This window comes from Pollicipes pollicipes, unplaced genomic scaffold (assembly GCF_011947565.3).
Source record: "Pollicipes pollicipes isolate AB1234 unplaced genomic scaffold, Ppol_2.1 Scaffold_4740;HRSCAF=5597_pilon_pilon_pilon, whole genome shotgun sequence".
Classification (NCBI taxonomy): Eukaryota; Metazoa; Arthropoda; class Thecostraca; order Pollicipedomorpha; family Pollicipedidae; genus Pollicipes; species Pollicipes pollicipes.
The window spans coordinates 42,015,597-42,038,960 of record NW_023596545.1 but is presented as its reverse complement, the minus strand read 5'-3'; the positions used below and the strand labels follow the sequence as shown (position 1 = coordinate 42,038,960).

General features: G+C 53.7%; 2 protein-coding genes across 2 annotated transcripts; one reads left to right on the top strand and one right to left on the bottom strand.

Moving 5' to 3' along the window:
- Positions 1-862: 862 nt before the first annotated feature.
- LOC119098407 (nuclear factor erythroid 2-related factor 2-like) lies at positions 863-13,519 on the top strand. The gene is given in 14 exon segments (XM_037221323.1): positions 863-904; positions 1,530-1,670; positions 2,689-2,797; positions 4,002-4,183; positions 5,949-6,083; positions 6,480-6,645; positions 6,843-7,043; positions 7,399-7,471; positions 8,451-8,617; positions 9,831-10,036; positions 10,733-10,838; positions 11,384-11,571; positions 11,814-11,966; positions 13,234-13,519. Coding segments are annotated over 14 exon segments (2,049 nt in total). The 3' UTR covers positions 13,414-13,519.
- Positions 13,520-17,248: 3,729 nt separating this feature from the next.
- LOC119099052 (small nuclear ribonucleoprotein G-like) lies at positions 17,249-21,916 on the bottom strand. Its single transcript, XM_037222103.1, has 4 exons — positions 21,723-21,916; positions 19,484-19,506; positions 18,313-18,437; positions 17,249-17,407 (listed from the first exon to the last, which is right to left on the bottom strand). The coding sequence occupies exons 1-4, from the start codon at positions 21,752-21,754 to the stop codon at positions 17,357-17,359; spliced, it is 231 nt and encodes a 76-aa protein (XP_037077998.1). The 5' UTR covers positions 21,755-21,916; the 3' UTR covers positions 17,249-17,356.
- Positions 21,917-23,364: the final 1,448 nt, after the last annotated feature.

The window sequence follows — 23,364 nt, the reverse complement described above, 5'->3', positions numbered from 1 at the left end:
GTGCATGCGTTTGACTAGATTGCCATAGCAATGGCTGAACACGAGTGGAACGGTTCCGAATGTAGTGCACTCATGTCCCAGGAAGTCATTCCACCTTGATCACTGTAACTGGTTTGATAAATGAGTTCATATAGGCAGTTCTCGTGATTAGACCGCCGGTTTAGTGGCAGTTTGGATATAAAAAGGTGGTACTGTTTTTTGCACGCCCGAGAATTTGGTTTTAATTTCTTTAATGCGCAAAAACACCAGGTCGAGACTTATGGATGTAAGCGCTATTGTCATATTCATATCAATGCACAAAATCCCAACGGCCCACACTTGTGTAATGCGAACATAGTTTTTAGCCATCTTCAGTGCTTCATAAACTGTGATGATCATGAAGTATCTCAATGTAGTACGCTTACGAACTGCATTCTGTTGGCCGCAGGGGACATCTGCTGTCGTTATTAGGGCTTTACTCAGATGCTGAGGCTGTATGGCGTCGCCTGCCTCTTACCATGGCATGAAAAGCGGGCATAGCGGGAATCGAACCCCATTCCTCTGGTTTCCCAGGCGCGCAGTGGTGAACGCAAACCGTCAATCACTGCGCTATTCCACGATTAAATCCTCCAGTTTTAGTTGCTAGACAACAGCTTTCGACGGGTCATGTCCGCAGAAAGGCTGCCAAACACTCACTGATGCCAGGCAGTGGACCACCTAATCTGACATGGCGTGTGCGGGTGAGAATGTTCCGTAAAGCGTCAGACAGGGCGTACAATAGCGTAAGTAGCCGGTGCGCTTTAAATACCGTCATCATCACCGCACTGCTGGGGTTAGGGGTGGGGTGATGACATATAATGGCATATGATGGCACATATGGACGATGGCTCGTCTGATGTACCCGTCTACGGCCGTCCGCGGCCACGTGATTCTCCATGTCGGATGCGCCAGGCCGCACCGAGTCTCCAAGACAAGTGGAGCACAGTGCAGCACTAAGAGTGTTCTGTCCTACGTGACGTCGCGTAGAATCTTCGCCGGGTGTGTTCGCAGTGCGGTTTTTACTATTTACTTCTTCGTCACGGTCGTGACGATAGCTGCGCATGCAGCCACAAGTAAGAACGGAAACCGCAATGTGTGCTCTTTGTAGTATATGGAACACCTTTTGTCACTCCTGGTTGGTTTTGAGCACGCAAAGCGACCTGTTTATACTTGAGTGTGTTGCGCTATTTGCGTCCCTCTTCGATCGAGTCGCAGAAAAAGATTCTGCGCGTCCCGTAAATATTTAATGTGGCGTCACGTAGAATCTTTGTCGTTCCGGTCGCTGCGAACACCAAACAGCGCAGAATCTATGGGATATGACGTCACGAGTGATGTTGATGGCTCAGGACCTTGGTCGTCCGGTTCGCTGCGAATGCGCCCCTTGTCTCGTGTGGTGCCCGGTTGCAGCCGCTAGACCACGTGACGGGAGGGGGGGGGAGGGGAGGCCCCGTGTCGCCGCGTGACTTTTCGTCACCACATGACATGGCGCTGACCGTGGCCCGTGCCGACAGGACGCCGAGGTGATCGAGGTGCTGTGGCAGCAGGACATCGACCTGGGCCTGACCCGACACGACTTCGACCCGATCCGCTCCTTCTCCGAGGAGGACGAGACCGCTCCGCTACCGGAGAAGGTCGCTCGTCTCGATGATGAGGTACGCGACCGGCCGCCACGCGGCGGTACGTCGCACGACGCTACAGTACTCGGTCACACGGTCCGAGATGGGAACGGTACTTGAGAGCGCTCGCAGCTTTGTAGCAGACGTGTCCGCGGTTATTTCATGGAAGGTTACGAATGCAGAACTGCTGGCAGCAGGTAGCACTCTGACAATGACGCCGTGCGTTGTGTACTTAACGTGTGTGTTCATAGGCACTTCATCTATGCGATGTGTCCTCACTGCTCGATGTTGCCTTGCTCTACAAACATTGACTGCGCTGTGTTTGTACGATCTGTGCCTGCCCGTGTAGTGAAGCGTCGTTTAGCTTGTTCAGTAAGTGGAGATATATGGGTGTGTTTAGTGCAGTATGCAAATGAGAGGACCGTGGAGTGCCTTCCCGTCTATGTGCGTTCTATTCTCATTCTCCTTGACCTTTCCGTAGTCTTCGAAGACCGTCAGGCGCCATCGATGTACGCAATTCGACTGTGTTCATGAATGCGCTCTTTGGCAAGGCTCACTTTACTGATGAACACTTCATCGAGACCTATGCTGATGTGTGGGTGGAGTAGGCCTGGAGATCTGAGAGCTGTAAAGACATTGTGGGGTCACGTAAAAGACGGAAAAGCTATGAAAACGGCGTGGGCCTGTCAGAATAACCTGAAATCACTGAAAATACTGCGAGGTCCATACTTAGTGTTTGCAAAACACCAGTGACATCTTCCCACCTGTGTTGCGCGTGAGCTGTTCCAAACAGCCTACGATCGCATGGTGTGATTCCCACCTATGTTGCGCGTGAGCTGTTCCAAACAGCCTTCGATTGCATGGTGTGATGGCAGACGCGTGCTGCCAGATGGCAGTCGGATGAGGCTGTCAGCCCAGTGCGTGCCCCTCTGTGAGCTGGCGCTGCCGCCGGCGGCTCCGCGCCAGCGCTCGTCTGCTCCGCCCCGGTGCTGACCGAGTGATGCTGCCCTCTGTTGGGAGGGGCCCGCGGTGACACTGGGTGACCGTTCCGCAGTGGCAGCCGGCCGGCGCGCCTGCAGCGGCGTCAAGTGGCGCCGCGGCCGTGGATGACTCGCTCGACGACATTTGGGCTGGTCTCGATTACAGCATCGACTCGGAGACAGGTAACTGGTCCGAGTGCGTCGACTACTCGATCGACTCGGAGACGGGTAAATGGTCTTAACGCGCCGCCTGCACCGTCGACTTGGAGACAGATTATTGTTCTGAGTGTCTCGACCACACATGTAATTCGGAGGCAGATAATTGGCCTGGGTTTCTAGACTGCACCATTCACTCGGACACAGGTCATTGGCCTGAGTGCCGTGATTACGCTATTGAGTTAGGTAGGCAACTGGCCAGTGCCGTGTGCACCATCGACTCTGAGACGGGTCGCATGTCTGCGAGTGCTGGGGCTGCACTATTTACCGGTAGACAGCTAACTGGCCCGAATATCTCTGTCACACGGTCGGCTAGGAGGCAGACAACTGGCTGATTGGTTCGTCTGCACTGAACGCTTAGATGTATTCTCCCGAGCAAGGAGGCACATGAGCCCATCATGGAACAGAACACAAAAGTGCATGAAGTGGCATATAAGTCCACACGCAGCCAAAACACGTAACGAAAAAAAAACACGACACGGTAATATGAGCCCTAGCGGGATGCGTATCGAATCGCATTGTAGTCATAGATAGACCAGTATCTGGATTGCCTCGGCCACGCCGTCGGTTCGGAGACGTTTGACTTGGAGGCAGATAGCTGGCACGAGCGCCTCGGTTACACCAGACAGGGAGCGACTCTGAGGTAGGCAACTGGTCGGGGTTTCCCGGCACACCATCGGCTCTGTGGCAATACACTCGTGGTGAGCAGAAAAGAACAGACGAGGACAGCAGCATGTCGTCGCTCTCAGAAATATACGCTTCTAGTACACGTGTTAAGTCGTTACGTTGAAGATGCCGATGTGGCCAGCTGCATGAAAACGCACGCGTTGCAGGTGTCCAGTTTGCATGCCCTACAGTAGTATCCGTCGTGAAGATTTTGTGGTACTTCTCGCTATTCTAAGAAAACGAGGATGTGGTGTGAAGTTCTTTCCACGCGTCTTTTTGCTTCCATTTGAAGTGGAGGTATTTCCCGTGCCTTTTTGAGGGCGCATTCGGTGTGACATCTTTGTGATACCCGGGATGCGCGGGACGTCGGGCGTTCTCTGGCGTGCGTCGGAGGGTGTTGTCATGCTGTGGGCCCCGTTATCGCCCGAGCGTGCCATGTTGCACTCTCCGTGGGACCTCTGGCGGCACGACACGGCCGACGTCTGAGCGGTGGCGGCGCCCGCAGGCGAGTACGTGCTGTGCCTACCGGCCGTGTCGCCGGCGGAGAGCGCGCAGCAGGTGCCCTCCTCCGTCGATCAGCTGAACTCGGCGGTCGACGCGCTGGACGAGCCGGCCCTGTGCGGACCCATTCCGACCACCATCGACGACCTGATCAGCGCCCAGAGCCGGCCCATGCCGACGACGGAGGTACGGTCCAGCTCCCTCGCGAACCCCTCCGGACGAGACCCGCACCCGTCCGCACGCTGGTTCGTCCGCACGACGGGTCCACACCGTCCGTGCCGTAGGCCCGTCCGTGCGAACTCCTGCGCTCCCAGACTCAACCGCTGTTGGCAACAGGCCTGCGGTCCCCCCCCCCCCCCACATCATTACGAGCTTCTGACTGGCTTACCCCTGCATAATCAGATCAGGATTCAAACCCGGATATAGTTAGCGACAGAGGTCCGCCACACCTCTACCATACATGTACTCGTATTCGCATCACCTGTGCTATATCTGTACTCGTAATCACCACACCTGTGCTGTACCTACACTCGTACTCGTCATTCCTGTATTATACCTAAACTCGTACCCGCCCCAACCATACTGTAGCTATACTCGTATTCGCCGCTCTTGTACTGTACCTGTACTCTTACTAAGCCCCCTTATACCCCTCCTATACTGTACCGGTACTCTTACTCACCCCTCCTGTACTGTACCTGTAATCGCACTCCCCCACCTGTGCTGTACCTGTACTTGCATTCGCCCTACCTGTACTCAAAGTGATAAGCACCCACATACTGCTGGTAGGGGTGCGATGGCTCCCTCAGCTGGCCTCCACTTGATGGACCGGTCGCTGTTTGTTCAACAGAGGCATAGCGCCCAGACAATCGCCTGTCTCAGGCGTTGCTTTGCATCAGCATTTGCCCTTTTAATGTGGACACGTTTCTCAGGCGTCGCCTGTTCTCGGTACTGCCTGTTGATGGCGAGCCTCTCCACTGACAGCGGCGTGTCGAGCTGGGCGGGCCCTCTGTTGATGGCGAGCATCTCCACTGGCGGTTGTGTGTGGAGCTGGACGGGCCCGCTGTTGATGGCGAGCCTCTCCACTGGCGGCTGTGTGTCGAGCTGGGCGGGCCCTCTGTTGATGGCGAGCCTCTCCACTGACGGCTGTGTGTCGAGCTGAGCGAGCCCTCTGTTGATGGCGAGCCTCCCCACTGACGGCTGTGTGTCGAGCTGGGCGGGCCCGCTGTTGATGGCGAGCATCTCCACTGGCGGCTGTGTGTCGAGCTGGGCGGGCCCTCTGTTGATGGCGAGCCTCTCCACTGGCGGCTGTGTGTCGAGCTGGGCGGGCCCTCTGTTGATGGCGAGCCTCTCCACTGGCGGCTGTGTGTCGAGCTGGGCGGGCCCTCTGTTGATGGCGAGCCTCTCCACTGGCGGCTGTGTGTCGAGCTGGGCGGGCCCTCTGTTGATGGCGAGCCTCTCCACTGGCGGCTGTGTGTCGAGCTGGGCGGGCCTGCTGTTGATGGCGAGCCTCCCCACTGACGGCTGTGTGTCGAGCTGGGCGGGCCCTCTGTTGATGGCGAGCCTCTCCACTGAGGGCTGTGTGTGGAGCTAGGCGGGCCCTCTGTTGATGGCGAGCCTCTCCACTGGCGGCTGTGTGTGGAGCTAGGCGGGCCCGCTGTTGATGGCGAGCCTCTCCACTGACGGCTGTGTGTCGAGCTGGGCGGGCCCGCTGTTGATGGCGAGCCTCTCCACTGGCGGCTGTGTGTCTAGCTGGGCGGGCCCGCTGTTGATGGCGAGCCTCTCCACTGGCGGCTGTGTGTCGAGCTGGACGGGCCCTCTGTTGATGGCGAGCCTCTCCACTGGCGGCTGTGTGTCGAGCTGGACGGGCCCTCTGTTGATGGCGAGCCTCTCCACTGGCGGCTGTGTGTGGAGCTAGGCGGACCCGCTGACCGCCGGCCGTCGCGTGCCTCAGGTGCCGCTGCAGAGACGCCTCGCCTCCTGCGACTCGGGCCAGGGCAGTCTGGGCGACGCCGACTGCAGCGCCGAGCAGATAGCTCTGCTTGACCAGATGATCGAGGCCGCTCAGAACCACACGATTGCCAGCCAGGTAACGGATGACCAGCGAGCAGACAGACGTCATCCTTACTGTTCGGGCACCAAGTAGCACTGCAGTCGGCGCATCCGAAAATTCCAGTGAATTCCAAATTCCAAATATTTTGCTTGTTTGCTCTCTGATGCCGCCGTTGTGTTGCACTTTCATGTGCCTTTCTCCGGCTTGCCGGGCGTGTCCGTCCCCACCTTTTGTGACGTAATGCTCAAAATGTGGCATCTGTTGTCTTTCTATGCGAACCACAACCGCGTGCCGGATCGACCCAAGAGCTGCAAGCTCAAGCTTCCCCGTCGGCTGAAGGCCGTGTGAGGGTACGCTGTCCCTCTCTGCGCGTACCGGCCTTCTTCCGTCGCTGAGTGCTGGCGCTGACGTACGCTCGCCTTCTGCCTTCAGCCCCGTCAGCCGCTGGTGCGGATGGTGAGCATGGAACAACGCTGGCAGGATCTGGCCAGCGTTCTGCTGCTGCCTGGCCAGCAGCCGCCGGCGGTGCCGCCGACGGCGACGCTAGCGCCGCCCAGCGGCCCGCTGACGCAACAGGCCGACTTCCACGACAGCCACGGTCAGTCACGACACGCTGTCATGTGATGTGTTCGGGGATGCCCGGTTGGGAAGGGCTGCAGGGCTGCCCCCACCCCTGCCTGACGACCCCACACCGTCGCAGGTGTTCTCGGCACGTGATGTGTTCGGGGATGCCCGGCTGGGACGGGCTGGAGGGCTGCCCCCACCCCTGGCTGACGATCTCACGCACTGTCACAGGCGCCTTGGGCCAGACCAGCCCTCCGGCGTCCGCGCCGTCCGGTGGCGCCACCGGCGGCGATCTCCTATACTACCAGCTGTCACCGGTGACACCGATGGCCGAGCCAGCGCCTGCGCTGCCGCTGGACCGGGAGGAGGCTTTCCTCTCGCACCTGCTGGACGCGGACGATCTGGACCTGGACAGTGCGCCCATCACGCTCGGTAGGGGACGTCAGACGGCCGCGCTGCGCATCGCCGTCGGGTCGCGGCTGCTGGCGGCCCGCTTTGAAGTGACCCGCATGTCGTGTGGGGTCGATACAGATGGCTGCGTGCGTGCGCACATGCGTGCGTGCGTGTGTGCAGCGGTGTAAGGCGGTGCTAGGCGGTGGAAAAGATGCGCACATGTGCAGCCTTCCGTGGACACAGCGCAGTCATGCCGCGCGATTATGCGCAGTGAACATGCAAAGCAGAGTTCAGCAGAAGTTCGGCCCGGTCTGACTTGATGTGATCTGATGCGGTTTGGTCTGCGTTGAACTGGTCCGATCGCCTTTCACCTGACACTGTGTTGGCCCGGCAGCTGCTGAGGACTGGGTCGGCAGTCAGACTGGGGGAGATGTCCAGCGGCCCGTCTCCCTGCCCGACCACCCGCAGTGAGTGACCTGCACCCTGACCATCACCGTGACCATTAGCGTGACCGTGGCCGTCACCGTCACCGTCACCGTCACCGTCACCGTCACCGTCACCGTCACTGCGACCTTCAGCGTGACCATCACCCTGACCCATCACCGTGACCGTCAGCGTGACCGCCAACGTGACCCACAGCGTGACCGTCAGCGTGACATTCAGCGTGACCATCACCGTTACTGTCAGCTTGACCGTCATCGTGACCGTGACCGTGACCGTCACCGTCACTGTCACTGTGACCTTCAGCGTGACCGTCACTGTGACTATCACCGTGACCTTCAGCGTGACCTTCATTGTGACTGACTATCACCGTGACCGCCAGGGTGACGGTCACCGTGACCGTCACCGTGACCGCCAACGTGACCGTCACCGTGACCTTCAGCTTGACCGTCACCGTGACCGTCACCGTGACCGCCAACGTGACCGTCACCGTGACCTTCAGCTTGACCGTCACCGTGACCGTCACTGTGACCTTCAGCGTGACCGTCAGCGTGACCGTCACCCTGACCATCACTGTGACCGTCACCGTGATCGTCAGCGTCACTGTCTTCGTGACCGTACCGTTAATGAGGTTGATGGTGATCTACATTTGACATTCATTCAGTTGACATTTGACTTTTATTTGACATACACACGCCGCGTCCCCGGTGTGTACTAACTCTGTCGTTTCCTGGCAAGTCTTGTCGTGCATTCTGTAAAAATCCCTGAGTTAAAGGTTGTGACAACGATATTTGTGCTCATATCAAGGTGTTGGTAACAATAAGTTCAGGGCAGGCTGTAGCGTAATTATGTTTGGATCAAACGTCACTCTGTGATGTCACATTCGACAGGGAGTGCCGTGCTTGTCCAGCTGTCACTGGGATGATGACCGGGTCAGTCGAACTCGGCCGTTGCTGGTCCGTGACCCCCAACCTGCCTTGACCTCGTTCGTCCGTGCGCACCCAGGTCTTCCGGGAGCGGACTGAACGGGCTCGGCTCGTTCAGTCGGTGTCCGGCCCCGGCCGGCGCCGGCTCGGGCCCCGACCCGCCCAGCCACGGCCGTAGTCCCGGCCTGCCTGTGGCCCAGAAGAAACACCAGATGTACGGCAGACGTGTTTTCACCGGAAATGACGGTACGCACGCGACCTGGGCGGCTCTGTGCACGTGCGGGTCGCGCTGATGCAGCATTAACACCGGTTCATGGTTTGACGGGGGTCGGTGATTACCGGAAACCGAATTAACATCGGTTCATGGTTTGACGGAGGTCGGTGCTTACCGGAAGCGGTCTGTTTTATCAGGGAGCTCGTATGTATGCTTTGGATGGTATTGCAACACGTCTACTAACACCACGCATCCAGGGCCGGCATGTGTCCGCCGGGCCGTATCCGCTTGCCTGTGTCCGCTCGTCTGTGTCCGCTGGCCTGTGTCCGCCGGCCTGTATCCGCTTGCCTGTGTCTGCTGGCCTGTGCCCCGCTCGTCTGTGTCCGCTGCCCTGTGTCCGCCGGCCTGTATCCGCTTGCCTGTGTCTGGTGGCCTGTGCCCGCTCGTCTGTGTCCGCTGGCCTGTGTCCGCCGGCCTGTGACGCCGGCCCGTGTCATGAAGACATAAAGACATCTGGCCAACAAAGATGCACAAGGGCCCATCGTGGCTGGCCTACCTCAGGTTTCGGACACATCCTCGAAACTGATCTTACCACTTGACCTGCATGAATTCAGCTGTAAATGAGATCTTTAGACCGATAGATCTTGTCCAAACGGGTTTTGAATGTTGCTAGGGAGGGACTTTTTCAATTCCGTTTGTCAACCGATTCCAGTGGTTCACTACTCTTTGACTAAATGAAATCTACCTCCTCATTGTTCTACTCCTAGCTTTTGCTAAATGAAACTTGTTTCCTCTATGTCTCGGCCTAATTTCCAGTGCTCCTTGTAGATCTACCATGTTTATCCCTTTCATGATCTTGTATACCTCTATCAGATCCCATCTAAGTCCGCGATATTTCAGCGAACACAAATCCAAGGCCCTGAGCCTCTCCCTACATTCTAAGTCGCCAATCCCATATGTCAACCTAGGTGCTTTTCGCGGTACTCTTTCCAGTCCATCTGTATCTTTCTGGAAGCATGGAGGTCAAGCCTCTACACAATACTCTAGGTGTGGTCTGACATAAGCTTGGTACAACTTTTTAATGGCATTCTTACTCTTGTGATGGATATTCCGGTTAATAAGCCCCATGTCCGAAGTGTCTTGCTCCCAGCAGCCACACAATTGTTCAGTCTTTAAATCTCTAGAAATTGTAACCCGTAAGTCGTTTTCTGTCCGCGGGCTTGTGACGCTGGCCTCTATCCATAGGCCTGTACCGCGGCCCGAGCCCAGCCAGCACTACCAGCGTCTCCCCGGCTCCGGTCTCGTCGGCGCCGGCCAGTCCCGGCCGCTACGCCGCCGAGGGGGGCCTGCAGGCCGCGTACCCGCCGGCCAACACGCCGACGCCGGGCGAGGCGGCCACCGACTGTGAGCCGGACGAGATCAAGTTCAGCCGCAGCGCTCAATTCACTAAGGTGGGCCGCAAGAGCCGGGCCTGGGCTGGAGGGGGGGGGGGGGGCGTCTCGGTATGGCCGTGAGAGGAGTGGGTTGGTCACGATGAAGTGAAGGGAGGGGTGGGTTGGCGACGATTGGATGGAGGGAGGAGTGGGTTGGTGACGATGGGGTGGTTGGAGGAGCGGGTTGGTGACGATGGGGTGGGAGGAGGAGTGGGTTGGTGACGATGGGGTGGAGGGAGGAGTGGGTTGGTGACGATGTGCTGGATCGTCGATCGGACGAACTTGGCTTTCAGCTGTGTCAGACCCGAAAAGCCCAGCGGATGATATTTATGTCTAATGATGTGTGCTGTGTTTGCAAAATTCGCTGTCAACCGACAAATAGCCCTTTTCGCGGTGTACGTCAAACGTCAGGACATTTGGAAAAGAGGAGAATGGTTGAATGAATTTGAATATTGCCGAAGATGTAGGTGCAAAAAATGGCAAAGTGTCATCGACAGTGAAAGCACGTGTCGATCTGGATTAACTTCGATCATTATGATCATTCAGCGGTGCACCTCACGGTGGCGCGCCCATGTTAAACCCATACATTCCCCGGCACGTCGTCCTGCACCTCCGCGTAAACCGTGTGGCGATGAGCCCCTCGTGCCGCCGCGCACACCGAGCGCGGGCGGGGTGCTGTGTGGCTGACCTGACCGCCTGTGTGCCCGGCGCCAGTCCCCTGCGGAGCGGCTCGGCCCGGTGGCGCACAACCACAGCTACCAGCAGCCTGCGCTGGCCGAGGGGCCGAGCGAGGCGCAGCGACCCATCGCCCGCGACAAAAGTGAGCCGACAGGCCGCACGCCGAGCACACACCCCAGATCGGCCGCGCGGTGGGGGAGACTTAGGACGGGCACGCCCCGTCCGGAGGCGCCTGCGGTGCCGGATGGGTGTTGTGTGGCGCCGAAGTGTGTGTCGACGGACGCGCCAGTGGCAGTGCGGAGAGGGATCGGTATAAGCGGTGGTCACAACAAATGCACGCCAAATATGTAAGCGACATTTGTTCATTAGCCTAGATTTCTACCTGGGGTGAATCGACTTTTTACAAACCCTCAGCGACGACTCGCATCCAGTTAAGTGGGCACAACAGTAATGCCGTGGTCCACTACTCCTGAAGAGTTTTCAGAGGAGATACGCCGGATAGGTCTGCTTTTGCGTAGTCACTGCCTTCGCCGCGGTGCGTTGGCGACCATTTTGGCCAAAACCCGTCATTGGCGTATCTGTTCCCGGCTGGGGATGCTGTTGATCAATGTGTCTTACCCGCCGCCGGGCCGCGCGCGGTGCCGGCGCGTCGACACCGTGACGTGGCTGACCGCCGCCGGCCGGCAGGTGGCGAGCGCAAGGGGGAGCGGCTGTCGCGCGACGACAGGAGGACACGCGCCATGAACATCCCGCTGTCGGCCGAGGACATCGTGCACCTGCCCATGGACGAGTTCAACGAGCGGCTGGCCAGGCACCAGCTGACCGAGGCTCAGCTGAGCCTGGTGCGCGACGTGCGCCGGCGCGGCAAGAACAAGGTGAGGCGATACTCGGCGCGCAGCCCTGCTACTTTCGCCCCCGGGCGGTGGTCGGGCTCCTTACCGTGCCGGCCAATATTCTGAAGCGGCAGGAATGTGTGCGGATCCGATGCATGATGAAAGCTATTTCGTTTTTCTTGTCTTGGAAGGTTTACCAGTTTTTGTAGATTTTAACAGCAGCCATGTTCTCGAAACTTGGCCTGTTTAAAAGCTGAACGAAGAGGGGGTGTTTCTTCGCACAGCTCGCCGCGCAGAACTGCCGCAAGCGCAAGCTGGACCAGATCGCCGCGCTGACGGAGGACCTGAAGAAGGTGCGCGATCAGAGGCAGCGCACGCTGTCCGAGCATCAGTTCCTGACCGAGGAGCGCTCTCGTATTCGCGACAAGTATGCACGGATGCAACCGCCACGTCTTCCAGTACGACCTCCGCTGATTCACTGGTGGAAATTGCCAGCTGACTCTTCCGAGAAAAAAATACGGTGATTAAAGGCAGATATTAACGCTATTAACTACAATACCTTGTTGACAATGGTTGCCACGCTTTGTGAATGTATATCTAATGTTTCCCCCAAACAAGCTATTAAACGAACTGTTGTATGTGTGCAGAATGGAGAGAGAGAGAGAGAGAAGGAGAGAGAGAGAGAGGAGAGAGAGAGAGAGAGAGAGAGAGAGAGAGAGAGAGAGAGAGAGAGAGAGAGAGAGAGAGGAAGAGAGAGAGAGAGAGAGAGAGAGAGAGAGAGAGAGGAGAGAAGAGAGAGAGAGAGAGAGAGAGAGAGAGGAGAAGAGAGAGAGAGAGAGAGAAGAGAGAGAGAGAGAGAGATAGAGAGGGAGAGAGAGAGAGAGAGAGCGAGAGGAGAGAGAGAGAGAGAAGAGAGAGGAGAGAGAGAGAGAGAGAGAGAAGAGGAGAGAGAGAGAGAGAGATAGAGAGAGAGAGAGAGAGAGAGAGAGAGAGAGAGAGAGAGGAGAGAGAGAGAGAGAGGATAGGAGAGAGAGAGAGAGAGAGAGAGAGAAGAGAGAGAGAGAGAGAGAAAGAGAAAGAGAGAGAAGAGAGAGAGAGGAGAGAGAGAGAGAGAGAGAAGAGAGAGAGAGAGAGAGAGAGAGGAGAGGAGAAAGAGAGAGAGGAGAGAGAGAGAGAGAGAGAGAAGAGGAGATAGAGAGAGAGGAAGAGGAGAAGAAGAGAGAGAGAGAGAGAGAGAGAAGAGAGAGATAGCGAGATGAGAGAGAGAGAGAGAGCTAGAGAGATATAGAGAGTAATAGAGAGAGATAGATAGAGGAGAGAGAGATAGATATGAGAGAGAGAGAGAGGATGGTGGATGCAAGCACAGACGCCCAGAGGTCATTATACAATTTCTCGAATTCACATCAGGCATCAGCGAGTCCTTGGCCTGTGTCTCTTTGAACTTGCGACTGTTGACTATATTGATGTGCGTTTTGAGACCTGACCACCTCGACATGTCGTCCCCGTCTCCGACTGGATTGACGCTACGCCCCTGCCAGTAAGACTGCGTCCCTGTCGATGTGACAAGCTCCATTGATCCTGTTCCCTGCTGCATTGGCACTGTATCCCTATGAGACTCACCACGTGTTCCTGTCGAACAGCCTCGATATCTCTGCTGGGGTGAGCCTGTGTCCCTGCTTGACTGACGTCGTGCCCCTGCCGGACTGACACCGTGCCTGTCCGCAGTCGCTGAGGGACGCGGATGGCCGGCCGTACTCGCCGGCCGACTTCAGCCTGCAGATGTCGGCTGATGGCAACGTCCTGCTGGTTGCTCGCAGCGCCGCCAGGGGCGCTGTGATCGTGGCCGACCCGGCCGTTGGCGCGGGGCGTAGCAGGTCCCAGTGATGAAGACCAGGCCGGGACTCGGAGGTGGCGCCAGCGGCTACGCCAGGCACTGCGCCTGGGGGCCGTCACGGACGCCGGGGAACGTGCTCATCGAGCGCGCTGCCTTGTGGGGATGGGGGGGGGGGGGGGGGGTGAGGGGGGCGCTCGCTGGGGTCGCGGTGGAGTGCCTTCGTGGGATGAGCACAAACGGAAGATCCCATGCTGTGCTGACGCGTCGGAGTGGGCGGTGAGGGGATAACGTGTGGAAGAGACGGATGGAGGTTGTTGCAAGTTGTAAGAATGGGAGACACGATAGACTGTTTCTGCCAGTGTGTACTGTGTTTATCGAGTTCGGTTCACTTGGAATGCATGCTCGTTCGTTGTTACTGAAGTTAGCCCCATTAAATTCTAACGCACCGCGTGCGATTTCGTGGGAACGTATGACGAGTATCATAAAGTGATGTGAACTACAAATTAGTGATGAAATGTGACTATAAGTAGGTGGTCGAATAACGTTTAGCGTCAGGTAATCGTTGGATGGGTATAACAGCAAACGATGCGACGCTTAGCAGTGGAACTGGCGTGCCGGGTCCCATCAGGAGACACTGCGATAGAAGTGGCGACTGAAGGCAGTGTCCATGGTGGTACTAAGAGACGATGCTGTAACGGGTACCAGCCACCGATAGTGTGTCGGTGCTCAGCTGATCAGTGTGACGGCCGTCGGCGAACAGAGATGCCGCGAATATCGCCCCATGTGACAGGTGCTGGGGATGGTAGAAGGGCCGCTTTTAGCGGCATTGGTGAGACCTGATCAGGTGGTATTGGCACGGGTAGCGACGGAGGGCGACGGCGCGGCAGCTGGCAGGCACCAGGCGGCAGGAGTGAGACGAGTGCTGGCTTCCGAACGTGTAGCTGCGGCGTAGCATGCGTCCGGGGGCGATTGTCGCGGTCGACAGACGCTCGGGACTGTTGTCAGCCGGCGGGTGACAGTGACGTCCACGGGAAGATGAACGGTGCTGTCACGGAGCGAGCGCGGAGGGACCGGACGTCGGCACGGATGGCCGGGTCCAGCCTTGCATGACGTACCATCGTCTGAAGGCGCGTTGTAGCTAGGCGTTGTAGGTAGGCGTCGCGATGTGGGAAATCATTCAAACGCGTCGAGTGAGCGCTTTATGGTCAAAGCTGTCCCCATGGCTTGCTTTATCTGTAGATTTGATGCAGGTTAACGCCGTAGGTTGGCCGTGAGCTACGGAGGAACGATATAGCATTGCATTATCAGATGGATCGCATATACGAACCCTGTAGTCGTCTGCCTCGTTTGTTTGGTCGATGAAGGGCGAACAAACAGGTTTGCGAGTGGAATGAATGAACGCTTTGGTGTTATGCTGTTAGGTTCACGGTCACGGACCCTGGAAATGTTTATTTTGCTGTAGTTCAAAACGTTTAAATCACTGACTGGTCTTCTGCACCCGGTTTGTACTGCACGGCCCAAAAACGGCCTTTTGCGTTGCGTGACTCCACCACTGTGCCTGCATGTCACCATCTTGGTGAAATTTGACGGGCAATAAAAACCAGCAGACGTATCATCATCTCTTGCTGCCTTTTATGAACTCCGCCGGTATTCGCGCCGTCCTTACCAGCAACTTATATTACTTGTCAACAACTAACGTTTGCGTCCCATGAGGATTGCTCTCATTGACATCAGACTGTTATTACGAGCGAGGCCACTGGTCGATCGACTCACTGTGATGTTTTCTACGTGATCACAAAGTGATGTTTTCAGCTTGAGTGAGCCGTATCGGACAACCCGTCACGCGTTCGGGTTCGGTTTGGTTCGAATTACAGCCCTTCCGGTCAGTAACGACCAGTTATGCCAATAATGATAACTTAGTAATGCAGTTACCTGCAACTGGGGTACCATCCACTGGCTCAGCCCGCGCAATGGCCCGTATACGGCGTGAGTGCTCACCGTTCGACGAAGCCCCCACAGGAGGGCCAGCCAAACCGGGCGCCGCGAGGATGCAGGATAACGCGGCCATGGGGAAGGGCCGAGGACGCATTCTGAAGTGTTTTCGCAACCATTGATTGCATCTTCACGTGGCGTTCGGCACCGAGGGCAATTCTTCAAAAGTTGTGAAACGTAAATTCCACAGCATACTATTTGCGGAAATGTGTATGTTCATGCGTGGATTTCCTGCATCACGACGTGAAGTCTCATTTGCTGACATTGAGCATTGAAACGCAACATTGAAAATGTGACGCCCGCCGACCGCCAAAAAGCTGGACAACGGGGATCGAAACCGGCCGGATCCCGACAATAACATCACAGCGGAACAGGATGGAGTCACGCCGGGTCAGAACGAGAAACCGCAGCAGTGTGTGTCGATGTGCGTAGTAATCCGCGCGCACGCCATGACGCAAATCACGAGTTCTCAGAGCTGCGGTCGTTTTCTAAGAAATGGAGTCATATTCCACCCACCAGAGAAGATAGATGCGGAGACAATAAGAGTTCCCCCAAGATGGCGGGGAAGGGGGCGGTGGAACCAATTGTTGGTTTACCACTTTCCAGTTAACGCCCATGGGGCCAATGTTCAACTTTTTCCCCAAGTGCCAGTGTTCTAGCCAACTAGTCTGTGACCCTGGAAAGATGAGGCCAACCGTACGGTAAATACGAGTGTGTCCACATTCTATCAATCACTGGGCAATCACACCGATCTATCTATATGGATGCACTGTCAATTGACGAGAAGCGGCCAGCGCCACGTTTTCCGAACCCGGTCTCCAACAGAGCGTGTCCTGGCTTGAACGGACAGAACGGACCAACCAAATTTAGCGCGTCTTGTCCGGTTTTCAGCTTGTAGCCCAGTCAAGTTCTGATCGGTATCCACAGTATGATGCCTATCAGCACTACGGGCGGAACGAGCGAACATCTCACCTATTTTTATCGCCTGCCGGTGCCGGACCTGTACAAGGTAGACTAACTGAGAGGCAATTTGCAACAGTCCTCTGCAAACTGGCACGATCGCCACATCTACGCACACTTGCCTAATTCCTATGACCGGCGACCTTGCCAATGCGATGATCCGAACGGCTGACACAGGCCTGCAAAGGCGTCTGGTTCAGCATGTGAGATGAACAAGGCGTTCTGCTGTGGAAGATGTCCGAACTTCCCGAACTTTTGATCAGATGTGACATTCCCGTCCAGGGTGCTGCATTCCGCTGAAATCATATGCTCGCATCCTCCACTTTCCGCCCCAAAACGGTTTCCATTGACGTCAATAAAAGTTGAGCTTGCGCTACTTTTCGTGTGCTATATCATGTCATTGGGGCTTTACCACGCACTCAGATGCTGAGGCCATATGACGTCGCCTGCCTCTCAACCTGGCAGGAAGGGCGGGCACCGCGGAAAATCGAACCCCGTACCTCTGGCTTCCCAGACGCGTAGTGGTTAACGCAGACGCGTTAACTAGCACACTGCCGGCACCCCCGTTAACTACCACACTGCCGGCACCCCCGTTAACTACCACACTGCCGGCACCCCCGTTAACTACCACACCGCCGGCACCCCCGTTAACTACCACACTGCCGGCACCCCCGTTAACTACCACACTGCCGGCACCCCCGTTAACTACCACACCGTCGGCACTCCCGCGCTACCTTTTGTCACCTGCTCCATGACAAAACCAAAACAGGCCGCAGACGGCGATTGGAAGTCCAGGTGGCTTGCAACCAGATGTGAAACGCTACATGACTCGCTAACGTCGAATGTCTCGAGAAAGAGACTGACAAGAGAAGAAAAGAATCCGTGCTTCACATGCCGTGTTCCGCACGTCGTCAGCTTAACAAAGAAGCGCACGACGCGCTACGCATTTATTGGCTCAAGATGTACGATGCGGACGTTCGACAAGATGACAGACATGAGGGCGACAGAAACGAGGCTCGAGCTCGCGCACCAGCAGCAGCGTCAGATCCTCTCCAGACTCTCCAGCATGATGATACTGTTACCCCGCACCACCTGCAACGGCACGGAGCCCGTCAGACGGAGCGCACCAGGGCTGCGGCGGCGCCTGGCCTCACAGAAACCAGCGACAGACTGTCGCTGTGTGATGGAGTCAGTCACGTGCCGCTCTTACGCGCAATGCAATACCAGCAATATGTTTTTCAGTGTCATAGCACAGATAAGGATAATGGTGCCTTAATAGGATATATGTAACGCAATGACTTATCTTGCCCGAATAAGCCACATGAATTGGTGTTAAATGACACCAATTTGACTCAATTTCGCACTTGCTGTACGATGCCACTCTGTGCCTGGTTCAAGCACGTCACACGGAAAGCATTCAGTGTTAAGCACTGGAAGCCCGTGAGTCTCCCTCTCTCCGGCGAAGATAACGAGCCCTCCCCCAAGATTGGTCATCGTCTGGCCCGACGAGGAATGCAAAGCTGTATGGACGGGGAAGACACCTTGACTTTTATCGCCGATATTGTACTGAATTACGATGTCCATGATACTAAGTTGCACTCAATGAGGAAAAACATGTTGGAAAGACATTACTATCCAAATGGCTATTTTTCACCCTTCACGGCAACTCAGGACAGAACACATTATTTTAAAATGCAGTGAAAAATAACCACACGTATCGCGACTTAGGACAACTGTACCAGTTGACAGCTGGTATGTGTAATGTAGCCGATCACCACCCACAGCAAGTGACAATAACAACCACCAAAGCTAAAAACACCACACACAGGGAAGCAAGGCGCACGGAAGGCGAGACAGAAAGGTGCAGCCCAGTGGCGGGCGGCGTAATGCCAGCCGTCGTTGACCCAACAGGCCAGCGGGCGGCGACAGGCGAACCTCACATCGCCACCGCCGCCCCTCCCCCCCCCCCCCCCCCCCGACCGCCCGCCGCCACTGACCACCATGCCGATCTTGGTGCGCTGTCCGCTCTTGGTGACCTCCAGGCTCTCGTCCAGCACGAGGTTCATGAACGGATCGAAGCCGCGCAGCACGCCCTCGATCTGGCGGCCTCCGTTCAGCTTCACTGCGGGGCACAGGATGGAGTCAGGTCAATGGAGGGGGAAGGGGTGCACACCGGTCACTGCGCAGGCACCCTCTCGCGATGACCGGTGCGGCGGCGGTATGCCGCGCCAAGTGAATGACAGGGGCACTCTACCGGCAGATGGCGTGGTGACCAATGACCACAGTCGACCAGCAGCCACAGTTGACCAACAGAGGGCGTTGGCGTGCCGGGGACCTGACACGACGGATATCTGCTCCGCGCATGCTCGGGGACCACAGCCAATCCGTTAATGGCGTTAATGTCAACTGTCCACGTCACAGTGGTGTCACTGAGTGACAATGACATAGTTTTACATTAATCTAAGCATTGCAGCAAGCAATATATGCAGGCAAGAAGACCTGACAGGATTTTCTGTGTACGGAAGTGCATTAAGCTGTGAGGGAGCTTGAAGTGGGGAGTGGGCTTCCATTGGCTTATGAAGAATAAAACTCAGATGTCTGGGTTTGGGGTCAAATAGCAACAGATTAGCGCCCAAGAATTGCGCGCGGAGACTCCTAGATAGCCAGGATTATGGTAGCATGAATTTGTATTCACATCCTGCATATCCTGAAGAATCAATTTCAAGGCATTAGATCACTGGGCCTACTGCAGACTCGACAGAGCAGGATTTGCAAGTTGACAGGCCATTATTTATTTATTACTATTGCATAACATGTCTAGAAAAAGAAATGTTATTAGGTTACATTAGTATATATGCAGTACCTTAGTACAGTGCTCTCATAGTGATACTTTAGCTGAATATTTTGGGCATCACATTCTTGCATGCATGTGAGGAAAACTGGACAAAATCTGCCACTGGTTGGGGCTCCATGTGTAGACAGTTTCTGACAAAAGACATATAAACAGCAAAACACATTGATATAGTGGCAAATGCCCATTCACAATCAAGCCATCACATATCATAGGCTAACGTGATGCATTCTGAAGAGCTTAAATAAAAAACTCATTCAGATTTTATTAAAGCATGCAGTCTTCCAGACTTTTCTCCAGTAGTGTTGAGTACTTACATGTCATGTGCTTGTCCATAAATCTGAAAACAGATAAAATTGTGAGTATTTTACACCAGCCCAGCATGATCCAAAAGGTATGGCATGAACAGATTGCTAGGCTTCTTTAACTACAAGAAAACTGAAGACATGCTTCCAATACAATCACCTACATTATGAAAGATTCAATACCATTGTATGGATAATGTACTCAGTGATCACATAACCCTGAAATGTTTGTTAAGCTCCATATATAGAATCACAATCACATATAAGTGTTCCTGGAGGCTGTAAGGCTGATCTGGGCTTATGTGTCAGTCTGTGCTGTAACCCAGTGTCCCTCTGGGACTTTGGATGCACTCAGCAACTGAGGCCAGGTCACATAACCTACATGTCAACCACACAGGAAGGGCAGAAAATGAGGACAGTCAAAAAATGCACCAGCAAACTGATTTCTCAGATGCTGAACATGACCACTGCACCACTGGCACCCCTCTCCACCTTCACAGCCTTTCAGCTTTGGCATGGCTGTTAATTTTCATCATAGGTGTAGTGATAAAATAGCATGCTTAAGTGACAGATTGCTGAAATAAAAATTGCTATCTACCTGCACAAATATCCCTTGCAGACAAAATACACAAAAAGCATGGTCAACAGCATACTGTGAACCCCAGTTAAAAACAAAACACTCACTTCAGGGAACACATAAAATGCATCTTGCACTAAATATGTATGCTACAAGTCATATTGAGCAACCATTTTGGAGTCTGTATGCAGTGAAGCTGAGCACCCTGGGCCCAGTGCGTGGTTGCCACCAATTTCAGTGTGGAGCTGGTGTTTTAGGAAGCTATGTTGCAAAAGTCAAGCAAAAATAGTCTGAAAACATATTCCACACCAAATGATTTGCAAATTCAGCACTATTAGGTCTTGAATGGCCCACTGTAGGGACACATGAGCAGGGTTGGGGGTCTGTGATCATCATTACAGTCTCCTGACCTCAGAGACAGGAAGATCAAACTCAATGTTCAGGGTATACATGTATTTTTCTTTTGGCCACAGTGGCCACTCGTGTGACAAGACATGTGTACCCCTGTGGCACACATTTGCCCTCAGGTACATGCTGACCACACTTCACATGTTCACAAACATTTGTGCATCTTCCTGCTTGATGGCAAGAGATTACCCAATGTATGCTAGCAGGCTGGGTACATGCTTTTTAAAATGGCATTATATATGTATATATATATATATACATACTATTTTAATATATGATATTACACATCATATAATATCTCAATCTACTATATCAATATATACTTATTGACATTATATATCAATCTAAAACAAATAGATAGAGTAAATACTTTGACCTTTTTTGAACCTACTTTGTGAACATCTTCGATTCTATCTCTGCAAACCAATGGACAGCCACATCCTGTGAAGCTCACCACATCATTTCCAAACATGGTATAGTTGCTAGTATCCAGCCTGGGGGTTCTGAAAGATCTCACATCTCTCTTGCTCCACAATTACAATTTCCAGAAACATTTCCATCTGACTTTCTGTGATCATGAAGCTTCTTGACTTAAGATGCTTCCTTGCTTGTCTTCCTATTTTACCCTGGTCACCAATGATATTTATAAGCTCTGTCTGAGTCGAAGACCTCAAAATAATACTATGTCATACATGTTCAGCAACCATCAAAATCCCTGCTTCAACTCCAGCTTACACATCTTATAAAATAAAAGGGCTTGAGTTCAGCAATCACCAGCAATTTCTGTTCATGTAACATCAGTTTTTTTCAAAGAAATTATGATATAGCTATGGTAGTTTGCTACAAAACCACATCTCTATTTTTTGAAAATTGAGCACAAATTTTCCTCACCTGAGTCTGCATGAAGCATGCCCTAGGTTCTGTGCAATCACATCATGAACACATGAACACATTCAGAGTTCTCCAGGGGGATTCTTCAATTAGACACAGTGAATTTGCAGAGACGGACGCTATATATGTCCTGAGCTATGTTCAGGATCAACCGGGCTGAATTTCTGAACAATTTTTATTTGGATAAACATTTTGCCACCTTGAAACATTTTTGAGTGATCCCAAACAGCATCAATAAAAACCTGCAATTACCATACAATGTTGCCTTTCCATACAAAGACCAGTGGCGACATACACTGAACTTTTAACGATTGGATTTGCCCTACACAAAACGTCGAAATCGCATGGTAACATATCACAAAAATAAAAGCTTACTTCTTCAATTCCGGCGGATGTTGCCTGCTCATCTTGAATATTCAAGTATCAAAAGATGGTTTGACAATATCAATGCAGGTTTTTACGGTGATATGAATACCTTGAAACAGGCAAAGTAATTTTGGTGTGGGATTACGCTACAGCGCCACTATCCGATGCCACCACCACCCAACGCCGCAAAACCGTACAAGGCTGCGCCGAAAACCATATGAAGTCAGTTTGATAGATCCCTGGTACAACGAAATTCAGTATGAAAATCTGCACCACTGAACTAAAAGTACACTAAAGGCGCGATACATACTAGATTTCAAGTTTATCCTAAAACTTTGGTAGCCGCTAACCGAAGGCCGCGTGGCGAAGGTGGCAAAATAGAATTTGCTTAACATTTAATCTTGTGCCCAGAACTTACGCAAGAAACTCTCCAGGAGTTGGACGCTACATTACACTGATAGCATGTGCCTGCTATAGGCAAACAATTTAGCATATTCCACAGGGAACTGACCGAAAAGTTCTAGAGCGCCCGGCTTCGAACATAGCATTTCTACTATAGATCCAGCACGTCATTGATCAAGCTTACACTGCAACTGCACATACCACGGAAATCGGTAAATTTACGACGTGCCGTGCACAAAAACTTTGACTTGGCACGCCGTGGGAGTTAGGCTTCTTTAAAAAAATGACCAACGAATCGGCTCGAGGCAATTCAAAGATGTTTTGATGCCTGGCTAATCGAAATTGGCCAGATAAAATTTCATTCACAGCTCTGTGAAAGGCAGGTCTACAACACATGAAACCTTCGGACTAGTAGATACCCCTTAGAGCGCTTGTGCTACCAATTTGATTCGGTGGGGCGCGTGAAATCGCCGTAGCGCCAAACGTTTTTAGAACTATGACGCATGTGCGTCATAACCGCCACAATCTCACCCTGAGACCACGCTGAAGTGTTCGAAGAGCTGTGTGAGTTGTACAAATAGCGCACAACAGCTCGTTATTAAATGTGCACTTGGATATTTTGCAATCCTTTTTCGTTTTTTAGCATGAACGGTGTCTGGTCACATTTCATAATGAAAAGCATAAATGAAAGTCGAATGGATGAGAGGATTTAAGTAAAGAACCCCAATACTGGAGCATTGCGCTGGGCGTGATTATTTCGTTCGCAGCATCGGAAAGCTTTGAAAGCTCGCTCATTGGCTGTACGGCTCAACTACTGACGTCATGATAGCTTGGACAAGTCTTTCGCATGCGTGGGGAAGTTTTGAAGTTATTATCCTGTCGGCTTTCGGCAGCCCTTTGACGTTTTCCTTCGTTGACGGGAAGCCGTTGGCGCCCTTCTTAAGCTGGCGTCGAGCATCTCAAGGGTCTCAGCAAACCCTGCGTGAAACAATACAAACTCGCTCATGATTTTCAATCACGTGCTGTTAAGTGTTATGTGCTTTCGTAAATCTTCGACTCATCACCATTTCGAGTACAATATTTCGCACAGAAATTGAAAATATCTGGTTGATAACCTGGCACTACCGGAACTTTTATTCTTAAATGTTTGGAATGAAACCCCGGGAAGGTATTCCAAGCCTCGGTGCACCAACACTCATCGTTTTAATGCGTGCCTTGTTCAGGCCGGTGGGAGTCGTATTAAACCGAC

Excerpts from the sequence above, each read along its gene's own strand:
- LOC119099052 (XM_037222103.1), bottom strand. The coding sequence starts at position 21,754 with ATGAGCAGGCAACATCCGCCGGAATTGAAGAA. Across the intron at positions 19,507-21,722 it reads CATCCGCCGGAATTGAAGAA|ATTTATGGACAAGCACATGA; the intron begins GTAAGCTTTTAT and ends ATCTGTTTTCAG. Across the intron at positions 17,408-18,312 it reads GCACCAAGATCGGCATGGTG|GTGGTGCGGGGTAACAGTAT; the intron begins GTCAGTGGCGGC and ends GTGCCGTTGCAG.